At 37.2% G+C, this 12075-nt stretch overlaps 1 protein-coding gene across 1 annotated transcript; it reads left to right on the top strand.

Moving 5' to 3' along the window:
* Positions 1-884: 884 nt before the first annotated feature.
* Positions 885-1814, top strand: LOC129497464 (olfactory receptor 8B4). The gene has a single exon (XM_055306364.1). The coding sequence runs from the start codon at positions 885-887 to the stop codon at positions 1812-1814; it is 930 nt and encodes a 309-aa protein (XP_055162339.1).
* Positions 1815-12075: the final 10261 nt, after the last annotated feature.

Genomic DNA, 12075 nt, shown 5'->3' with positions numbered 1-12075 from the left:
GTTTGAGTAGAATACCCGAGTCCCAAAATGCTAGGGAAGCAGCATAATCCAGACTGTAAACAAAGACAGTGCAATTCTTTCCTCACAGAAACAAGTCTCTGAGAAATTCCCAGGGGAAACTGTGTCTAAGCAGGCCCCTGAGATCAAGTAGCATAAACTTCTCTGTGATATGCCAGCTGGGGTTCTGGTAAAAATGAGAGTTGCTATTTTATATTTTCTCCTGAAGTTGGTGTAGACCATCTGGGAAAATCCACAAACAGAAATCTTATTCTATTCCCAGAGTACCTTGGTGATTGGGGTCTGTAAAAGGTCTAATTCTCAGCACTGGGGGACTCAGAGGAGTTAACACTTGAGGCTGCTTGTTTTATGCAGGAACACCATTTTCTCCTTTGAGCTAATGGGAAAAAAGATTGCATAAGGCCCAGCACTGAGTGGGCCTGAGAAGGAAGGTGAATGTCTGAATCTCATCATTCCTGATGATTTTCTTTTAAACCCAGACATCTAGAGTATATCGATCCCTTCCCTGTTTTCAACACTTATTTTAATGTAAGATGGAGTGAAGGGGTTTAGAGGAAGAAGGTAGGATGTGTAGAGACAGTAGGGGGCACTCTTGGCTTTCCTTTTAGGGTAGGAGAGGGAGGCAGAGAATGGGTGGAGACAATGGGGGACAGGAGAGCTCCTGCCAGGGGAACTGAGATATAGTCATGGGCATATTGTCAACAACCTGGCTGGGGGAGGAGGCATAGATGAGAAAAGAAAGTAAAAAGGTAGGACATCCATATATGGGCTCATCTTCTAGAGCCTTCTTCCATCAGTGATGCATGTGACTATCATCAATCTATGTATTTTATTACTTGTTTCCACAGACAGCTCCCTGGAAGAGAATGACTCTGAGAAACAGCTCCTCAGCAACTGAGTTTATCCTAGTGGGATTATCAGAACAGCCAGAGCTCCAGCTACCCCTCTTCCTCTTGTTCTTAGGGATATATGTGTTTACTGTGGTGGGCAACATGGGCTTGATCACCTTAATTGGGCTGAATTCTAGCCTTCATACTCCAATGTACTTTTTCCTCTTCAATTTGTCTTTTATAGATCTCTGTTATGCCAGTGTGTTTACCCCTAAAATGCTGAATGGTTTTGTGTCAGAAAATATCATCTCTTATGTGGGATGCATAACTCAGCTATTCTTCTTCTGTTTCTTTATCAATTCTGAATGCTATGTGTTGGTATCAATGGCCTATGATCGCTATGTGGCTATCTGCAACCCTCTGCTGTACACGGTCAACATGTCCCCACAGGTTTGTTCTCTGCTGATGTTTGGTTCATACGTGATAGGGTTTGCTGGAGCTATGGCCCACACTGGAAGCATATTGAGACTGACGTTCTGTAATTCCAACATCATCCACCATTATCTGTGTGAAGTTCTTCCTCTCTTGCAGCTCTCTTGCACCAGCACACATGTCAATGAGTTGCTGTTTTTTATTATTGTGGGAGTGGTCATCACAATATCCAGCATCAGCATCTTCATCTCTTATGCATTGATTCTCTCTAATATCCTCCGTATTCCTTCTGCTGAGGGCAGGTCCAAAGCCTTTAGCACATGTGGCTCTCACATTATTGCTGTTGCTTTGTTTTTTGGGTCAGGGGCATTCACCTATTTAACAACCTCTTTTCCTGGATTTATGGACCAGGGTAAATTTGCCTCAGTCTTTTATACCAATGTGGTTCCCATGCTTAACCCTTTTATCTACAGTTTGAGGAATAAGGATGTGAAACTTGCCCTGGGTAAAACCCTGAGAAGAGTGCTTCTCTGATGGTTCTGTTTGTATCACTTAATTACTGGTAAGCTCACACTCAAGTATCTTTTTACTTACAAGTACAGAACCTTCCATCTTTTCTTTTCAAGTAGGGTCTTTTCTCCACTTTACAAAATTGGAAGTTTCTTGCTTATACTCTTCTTGAAGATTATACTACTTTGTACCATGTAAATTGGTTCATTGCTTGCAATTTAGCATCTATTAATTGTCTACTGTTTACTAGACTCTATACTACATCCAAGAGATGAATAAGATGAAGCTCTAGGCCTTTCATCCTTTTCTTGGTAGGCTAAATGGGTTTGTCCAAGCAATATTTCTTCTTTTTATTTGAAAGACTTATTTACTTGAGAGAGAGAGAGAGACGGAGCATGTGGGTGCGGAGAGAGGCAGAGGGAGATGGAGAGAGAAAATCTCAAGCAGAGTCCCCACTGTGCATGGACCCTGATGTAGGGCTCCATCTCATGACTCTGGAATAGTGAACTGCGCCAAAATTAAGAGTTGGATGCCCAATTGACTGAGTCACCAAGGTGCCCCTGTCCAAGCTACATCTCTGGTTGCAAGATGGGGCAAGTAATGGTATGAGGGTCCAGGAGAGTGAATTTGTTTTCTTCAGTTATGGGAGCAGTTTTACCAAAGACCAAATGTAGATACCTTGGTGCCATAGGTAAGATAGTCTCCCAGCTTCTTGAGAGTTTGCTTGTCTAGGGATGTCATAAATCATCTCATATACATACATGTACACACAAGAGAAGGCCTTGCACAAGAGTTGTTTACATGGTTTGAAATGTAAGGATAAAGCAAAACTAAAGTCTTTCATTTCTAAGTTTCAGAACTCTTAGGGCTCGGAATGGTAACCATGGCGTAGGTGGTTTTGTAATTGGGCCAATTTCTTGGGCTCTGTATGCTAAGGCTGAAAGCAAGAACAAAGGAGAAATTCCATGGATTTCTGTGATTATGTTAATTGCTATCTCTATCTTGTCCTGGAAATACTGTGTACATTATGGGGTGTTTAGGAAAATTCTTTTATTCTTTAAAGTAGATTTAGAGTTTATTGTCTCTAAGAATATGTGTGTGTGTGTGTGTTTATGTGTATATATGTGTATGTGTTATAGTTAAATATTAGAGAATCAGGAAGAAAGAGGAGTCATATTACATTTTCTACTTGCAGGGAAATTTGGAAGTGATCCAAATCTTGAGCGCCAAAGTCCACTCTGTACTCTTCAGCTGAAGAATCTGCTATTCTATATCAAATAGTTCATATTTCAAGGAATATAACCTCATAAACTGCCCTGAGTGTAAGCAGGAAGGTGAATCTTGGGCCAGACCAACCCTTGTGCAGAGATGGGAGGATGGAGACGCAGTATGGCCAGAATAATGGGGCTGAGTAGAGGCTAGAACTTGGGGTGTCCTCGAGAAAACTCCCTGTGAAGAGTATTTGGTACTTTTCTTTTGGATATGGGGAGAGTCATATAAAGTACTGAGTTGATGTACTTTGCTTTGCTTATATTCTCTAACTCTTCCATAAAATTAGATTGTTGTACAATGTGAGTTGGTATGAGAAACTAGGTAGCAAAGAGCAATTACAACTGCTGATTGTCTGGGCCTAGCTGTTTTCTACTCTCCAGAGGACTGTCTGTGTCTAAGTATGTGGGGATCTTGGGGACATTAGGAAAGAGTCAAGAATAAGTAAAGATAAGAGCAAGTATACTATGACACAGACAAAGAAAAAATTACCATTGGTATAAATGAGTAGGAATAAGGAATAAATCAGAACTATAAGGATATGAATGAAAAGGAATAATTATTAAATAAATGCATTATGTCTCCCAAATGTCCTTCCTTGCATTCATTACATATTGGCATTGGGGTGAGTAGGAGTGATAGCATAAATTTGACTAACTGAGACACTGGCTTGGATCTTTTGGAAAGCAGTCCCTTTGAAGATGTGAAATGACAAAACTCAGAGGTACTTTTGCTGATTCTTACAATAGCTAGGCAAGAGATATTTATTGCTCCCATAGGAAAGACAATATTTTGCAAATTCCAAAAACCTTCACTCCTCTTACAAACCAAGGATAAGTCATCCTTTGGTCCTTTTAGGTTGGTGTTGAGGAATTGTTGGTTATCAGTGGTCAACAAACAGGAACACATTTAGGAGCTTCTGTTTTATAGTAACTGAGAGACCTAATTTGATACTCTGTGTCAGATATCCTCAAGTAAATCCCTCTACCACAATACCAAAATGCTGTCACCTGATCATACCATGACATTTTGATTTTCAGCAAAGGAAGTTTTCCCCTTTAAGGACCATTATTAAAGCTGGGATTCCTGTGGGTCCAGTCCTTGGTCCACTTCTATTCTTGGCTTTTCCTGAGGCATCTCTTCAGCCTCTTTGGCTTCAACAACCTTTACTTTATTGTGACTCTTAAATCCATAACTCTGGTCTTGATCTATGATTATGATCTATAATCAATTCTAAATTAGAAATATAAAGATGTTATTCATGTTGATGTCCAAATACAATTTTGTAATGATTAGATGGTAAAATAGTTTTGGAGTATAAAAAAGAATAATCTGTTCTTGATATCTACACATTGTCCTACAGTATAAACAGGTGGGGAAGCACAGAGGTAAGTGATAGACACCAAATAGCAGGAGAGAGAGTCCAAGGAGAACTGAATAGAGCTTGAGAGGCACAGTCTAGGTGTTTCTCTATATTCTGTGGAGCAGATGGGAGGATATCTGTCACTATGGCTCATTCTTGGCCCTCAGCCCATGTATTAGATAGAAAAACATATTACCCTCTCGTCCCTCACACTTCCACAAATGAAATCAATCATTTACTAATTGCTTCAGCTGCTAATAACATGAATCTGACTGCAGTGACTTAAACTCATGAGGATTTATTTTTCTTTAATATAAAAGGCATCTAGAAGTAGGCAGTCCAAGGCTGATAACGGCAGTGTGAGTCAGCAAAGACTCAGATCCTCTCTCTTTCCTCTCTCCTGTCTCAGTAGTGACTTCACTCTTGCAGATGCTTCATGGGTTCCATATGGATGCTAGTGCTCCATGTCCACATTCTAAGCATCAAGAAGACACAAGGACAAAGAAAGGCAGATGATGGTTTACCTATTGAATGAGTGACCTCCTCTGACATCTTTTTAGCCAGCCCTACCTACAAGGGAGACTAGGCAACTTAGCATTTAACTTCAGGACATTGCCATCCTGGGAAGAAAGAATTAGGATTTTGTTACTCATTAAGAAAGAAGAAATGGCTATTGGGTAGGCAATTAGCAATCTCTATCAAAGAATAGGTTTGGTTCCACTTGCCAGGAGGAAACAGTTAAGAACTGAGCACTTTCCACTCCTATTTTTGCTTTCTTACTTACTGTATTATACTAGAGGAAGATAGATTAATCTGACAGATAAGATGGGAAAAGAGACAAGTTGGTCATGATGGAACTGTACCCATGTCTCTCCCTTACTGACCTGTTGGTACTGAATTAAGGCAAAGTCTTGACAGGGACAAGCAAGATTTGTTCTATTTCATTTCCAAGTCCTCCTCCTATCCCTTATTGGGTGAAGTTAGAGTCCAGGTTCTGGGAGGGGGCTCTGAGTCCTGGCATATTTTCCTAATCAGCTTTGCTATTAATAAAGCCTGTAATGATATTTTGATCCTCTACTGGCTCCTTGTACTTTCTCACTAGTTAGATTTCACTGGGGAGGAAGAATGAATGATCACTACTGCTAAATCTCCCACATGATGGTTATCTTTGCACTTTTAGCATAAGGGACTTCTGGGAACCAAAGCTCTCATTTTTTTTTTTATACATTTAGATCCTCTCCCCTTGATCTGTGGATTACTGGAAACTTTAGAGGAGGAACAAAATTCCCTCTTTCTATCTTAGATTCCTTCACTGAGGCCCTAAAAATAAGAAGGACAAAAGACAGACTAAAAAGAGAAAACATAAGTGTGCATGTTAACATGTGTATCTTGCATACAGGAGTACTCAGTGATGAGTAACTCCAAGGGCCAGTTAGAACTTGGGCTTAAGTAGTATCTTAACAAAAGAATAAGAAATTTGTAGGAAAATGGAAAGACAGAAGAAAAGGACTTTGAGCCTCGGGGGGTGATGTGTGTGGCAAATTGTGGAAAGGTAAAAATATGGGGGGAAACTAATGGATGGTAAGGGCTAATTAGTAGGGTTTATTATGTAATTCTGCTAGTGAGGTCTCTGGGCTGAGAAGTATCTAGAATTGTTTCCAGTGATTAACTTCTGTCTTCCTCACAGGGAGAGAAGGGGACACACCTTTACAAATTTATATCTTGCTTTTGGGTAAATAGGGGGAAGGAAGAAAGTTTTTCTTGTATCTACTTTTTCTTAAATTGCCTTCAGCTCAAAATAATCCTTATGCCAAGAGTGGCACGTTTTGGAATGGCATATTCTGCTACCCTTCAAAATATACCAAGAACAAAGTTCCTAAGAATATACAAAATATAACCCAAATAGAGCCATGGACTGAGGTGTTCACTGAAAGCTAATAGGGTCTTTTGACAAGAAAAATTAGGCAAAAGAATCCATAATATCACAGAGAAGAAAGAAGACTTGCTTATCTTATAAAATTTGCCCAACCATTTACAGGTTCAACAGATATTCACTAAATTCTCACTAAGCTACAGGTAAAAAGTTCAAGATTTCACTTTATGGGATCATTAGGACCTGAAGCTCTCTTATGTTTCCATTAACATGTACAACCGGGTGCCTTAATTGGTAAACTGAAGTGATATTAACTGATACAGCTTTCTGAAATTGAGAATACTAAATTAGAACATTTGCCTAATTAGAACAATTTGACATCTCCTTGGAGGTAAGACAAGAGTATCTACAAGCTGACAAACAAAATGAAAAAGTATATTTAACAGTGCAAACACTATGAAATGATTTATTATTGACTAAAACTGGATGGTAGAGAAGAATGAGAGGGAAATTAATAGAGTAAGAGTTTTATATAAAGTTTTAATTATAAAAGCATGCATCAGTATCAGAATTTCACACAATAGGGGATCCCTGGGTGGTGCAGTGGTTTAGCGCCTGCCTTTGGCCCAGGGTGTGATCCTGGAGACCCGGGATCGAATCCCACGTCGGGCTCCCGGTGCATGGAGCCTGCTTCTCCCTCTGCCTGTGTCTCTGCCTCTCTCTCTCTCTCTCTCTCTCTCTGTGACTATCATAAATAAATAAAAATTAAAAAAAAAGAATTTCACACAATAAAGAAGAAGGAAAGAAAACCATATAGTAAATGCCTCAAATAATATAAATATAAAATATGAAGCCATGACATATTATGTTAGAATTAAAGCAAATACATACTATAGAGATAAATGTAAATGTCCTAACATCTCTATTAATAGAAAAATACTTGGGCTGAATCAATAAGCAAAATACAAGAAATACAACTCCATGCTGCATGCAAGAAACACATACAAACCAAGTGACTCAAAAAAGGTTGAAAATAAAATGGTGGTCAAGTGAACAAAATGATGTCCTAAGTGAATGCTAGCAAATAAACAAATAAACAATATGGATATCAGCTAGAATGGTCAAAACTGCTAAATAGGAATTCTTTCTAATGTTGTAGAGTACAATTAACAATGTATTTGTAATAGTTGTGACTTTCCATGCACCAAATAGTAAAACATCAGGAGCTGTAAAAGGAAAAATTATACTGGTGGAAGAAAACTTTAAATTACCTTTCTCAGTCTATGACAAAACAAGTTTACAGAAATACAGGAGAAAAGATAGAAAATTCTATGTCTAAATAAAATAATCAGTTACATAAATCTCATTTACATGCCATTTCCATGATATAGACAAATTTAATATATGTATATATGTTTGTGTGTTGTACGTGCAGTTATGTGTCCTAGAAATTAGAAATACAACTTATTGTGAGGAGGAAAAGACAGCCACATAAACTAAATGGATATTAGGTCACAAAAGCAAACCTCAATACATTTCCTATATTGGTACAGATAATGTTTTCTGATCATTGTGCAATAAAACTAAAACTTAATTACCTGACTATTACAAAGTCTCTTGTAGGTGAACAGAAATACACAAAATTGCAAACTGTTTAAGGGTGCCTGCATGGCTCAGATGGTTAAACCTATGATCCTGGTTTCAGCTCAGGTCATGACCTCTCAGTTGTGGGATCAAGCCCCATGTCTGGCTCTGTGCTCAGTGCGGAGTCTGCTTCAGATTCTATCTCCCTGTCCCTCTCCCTCTCATTCTCTTTCTCTCTCAAATAAAGAAATAAAATCTTTCAAAAAATTGCAAACTATCTAGAAGAGGAATATGAAAATGCAACATTTTATAATTTATGGGATATATGTATAGCTAAAGCAGAAAAATAACTCACAGCCTTAAATACTGTATCAATAAACAAAACAATGAAAATATATGTATTAAGCACTTAATATGTCAGGAAAATAAGCATAATAAATTAAATAAGAATAGAGGGTAGAGATTAATAAAGTTAAAATTAAAAATTATTGAACTATTGAACACAATAGCAGAATGAATACTGAAACTCCATAATGCATTCTTTGCAAAACTGATACAATAATCAACTCCTATCTATTCTGATTAAGAAAAAAAGGGAGGGCAAACAAACACAAAAATTAAGAAAGAAAGGGGAAATAGAAATAGAGGAAATAAAAAACCTGCAAAATAAACTACTTTGTTTCAGCTCTATTGAAATGAATTAAGAAGCCTGAATGAAATAGACCATTTTTGAGGAAAATACAATTTAATAAAACAAATGCTGAAACATCTACAAAATACAGTCCAATTCCATAGGACAAATAGAGAAAGTTGTCAGAGTTACAAAAATTCCCAGACCCAAATGGTTTCACAGAAGAATTTGTCCTAAGAACAAATAGTTCTTATACTATTTAAACTGATCCAAAGCCTAGAAAAAGAAGAAAGACTCCAAAATTATTTTTATGAGATGAGCATAACATTGATGCCAAAATCTGGCAGGATTGCATACAAAATAGGAAACTACAGACCAACCTTATTATGAAAGTCAATAAAAAAAAAATCCTAAATTAAATTTTAGATATTTCAGTAGCAGAAAAAAACAGTGACTCATCATTAACTCATTTATCTAAGGAGGATTTAGTTCATGGCTGCATGGATGGTTCAACATTAGGAAATCTAACATAATTTATTTATTAACAGAGTGAGGAGAAAAATCATTTGATCATCTCCACAATGGATATTTGTTAAAATTTATAATATAATCTTGATTAAACTCACCTTATAAAATAGGACTTGATAGAGCCAATACTAAGTTTGGATTTCTTTCTCTCTCTCTCAAGCTAGAACTAAAGCCTTGTTGGTTCTATTTCATTTACTTCTATTTCTAGCAATGTATGATGCTCATCAAACTGCCTGCCCTCTTTGGACAAAATTCAGAGACATTACATTTGTCAAATTTCTTTCCTGGCCCTTAGTAACTCATGCTTTATTAGGGAAATGTAACATTTTTGCCATCTTGTTCATTTTTATTTATTTATTTAAATATTTTTATTTATTTATTTGATGGAGAGAGAGCACAAGCAGGGGGAGGGGCAGAGAGAGAGGGAAAAGCAAGCCCCCACCCCCCAGCAGGGAGCCCAATCAATGTAGGGCAGTATCCCAGGGCCTGAGCTGAAGGCCAATGCTTGACAGACTCAGCCATCGAGGCACCTCTTGTTCATTTTTATTTATATTCTTTTTATTTTCTAACTATCTAAGTTTTGAACAAAAATTCTGGTCCTCCTAATTGTAAGAGCAAAAAATAAAGCATATTTTCCCTAGCTGAGGACCAAAGGGCTGTCTGTAACATTAAATTTCCTTGTTTTCTTAACTGTGCAAATATAGTTCCCTAGCACATATAAAGATCTTTTATTCCTCTTTGAAAAAGGAAAGAGATATGGCAGAGAAACTTCCTAGGAGTGAACTGCACACCTTTCCATGAGACTCCCATTTGTCTTCAGCCTCTTAGAAGGTAGAAATAGGGAGTATTCTCTTGACTATCATCTTTTACAGAGGAATAAAGTATTTCAGAGTTAAAGAATCTGCCGAAAGTTACCAGAATGTGGCAGATCCTATTTTTTTAAATTGAGGTTTAACAGACGTATAACATTATATTATTTTCAGATATACAACATGATTCAATATTTGTATATATTGTGAAATGACCACCACAGTGTCTCATTAACATCTGTCACCAAATGTAGTTAGAAATTTTATTCTCATAATGAGAACTTTTTATTTAAAGATTTCACTTATTTATTTGAGAGATAGATATATACAGAGAGAGCACACACAGAGGGAGAGGGGAAAGTAGACTCCCTGCTGAGCAGAGAGCCTGACTTGGGGGCTCAGTTCCAGGATCCTGGGATCATGACCTGAACCAAAGGCGGATGTCTTAACTGACTGAGCCACCCAGGCACCCTTCTTATAATGAAAACTTTTAGGATGAACTCTTTCAGTAACTTTCAAATATGCAATACAATATTATTATTATTTTTTAAGATTTTATTTATTTATTTATGAGAGAGAGAGAGAGAGAGAGAGAGGTTGAGAGAGAGAGGGAGAGGCAGAGAGAGACACAGTCAGAGGGAGAAACAGCCTCCATTCCATGCAGGGACCCGACGTGGGACTCCAGGATCATGCCCTGGGCTGAAGGCAGTGCTAAACTGCTGAGCCACCCGGGCTGCCCTGCAATACAATATTATTAATTACAATCATGATGTTGTACATTACATCTTCATGGCTTATTTATTTTGTAAATGGAAGTTTGTACCTTTTGGCTCCCTTTACCCATTTCACCCACCTCCCACCCTTGCCTCTGGCAACCACTAATATGTTCTATCTATGAGCTTGTTTTCATTTTTGCTACATACAGACATATAAGTATGGTCATACACTATTTGTCTCTGTCTCACTTATTTAACATAATGCCCTCAGGATCTATCCATGTTGTCAGAAATGGCAAGATATCATTCTTCCTTTTGGCTGAATAATATTCCATTTTATAAATATTTTACATCTTATATATACATATATATATATACATATAATTTGTTTTTGTGTGTATATACATATACTACATCATCTGTTGATGGACACTTTAGATTGCTTCCATATCTTGGCTATTGTAAATAATGCTGCAATGAACATTGGGGTGCATATATATTTTTAAATAAGTGTTTTTTTTTCTTTTCTTTTTTTTTTTTTGTGTGTGTGTGTGTGTTTTGTTTTCTTTGGATGAATAACCATAAGTGAAATTGCTGGATCATATGATAGTTCTATTTTTAATTTTTTGAGGAACCTCAATACTGTTTTCTACAGTGGCTGCATCAATTTACATTCCCACCAACAGCGCACAAGTGTTCTGTCTTCTCCATATCCTTGCCAGCATTTGTTAGCTCATCTTTTTGATAGTAGCTGTTCTAACAGGCGTGAGGTGATGTTTCACCATGGTTTTGATTTGTATTTCCCTCATGATTAGTGATGTTGAGTATTTTTCATGTATCTGTTGGCTTTCTATATGTCTTCTTTGGAAAATGTCTATCAGAACCTCTGCCCTCTTGTCAGTCTGATAGTTTTTTGTTGTTGTTGTTGTTACTGAGTTGTAGGAGTTCTTTATATATTTTAGATATCGACCCTTTATCAGATATATAATTTGCTAATATTTTCTGCCATTCAGCAGGCCTTCCTTTCGTTTTGTTGACCATTTACTTTGCCGTGCAGAAGCTTTTAAGTTTGATGTAACCCCACTTGTTCATTTTTGCTTTTGTTGCCCTTGCTTTTAAAGTTGCCTTCCAAAAATCATCACCAAGACTGATGTCAAGGAGCGTACTGCCTATGTTTTCTTCTAGGAGTTTATGGTTTCAAGCCAATCATATATTTTTGAGTTAATTTTTATATATGAGGTAAGACATGGTCTAGTTGAATTCTTTTGCATGTTGCTGTCCAGTTTCCCCCAACATCATTTGTTGAAGATAGTGTCCTTTCTCCATTGCATATTATTGGCTTCTTTGTTGTGAATTAGTTGAACATATATGCGTGGGCTTATCTGGGTTCTCTATTCTCTTCCACTGATCTCTGTGTCTGCTTTTATTTTATTTTTTAATTTATGTTTATTTTTTTAAAGATTTTATTTATTTATTCATGAGAGACATGCAGAGAGAGGCAGAGACACAGGC

The sequence above is a fragment of the Nyctereutes procyonoides genome, unplaced genomic scaffold (genome assembly GCF_905146905.1).
Source record: "Nyctereutes procyonoides isolate TBG_1078 unplaced genomic scaffold, NYPRO_anot_genome, whole genome shotgun sequence".
NCBI classification, from domain to species: Eukaryota; Metazoa; Chordata; class Mammalia; order Carnivora; family Canidae; genus Nyctereutes; species Nyctereutes procyonoides.
Note: the sequence above shows the minus strand (reverse complement) of the source record. Positions and strands in the feature narration are given on the sequence as shown.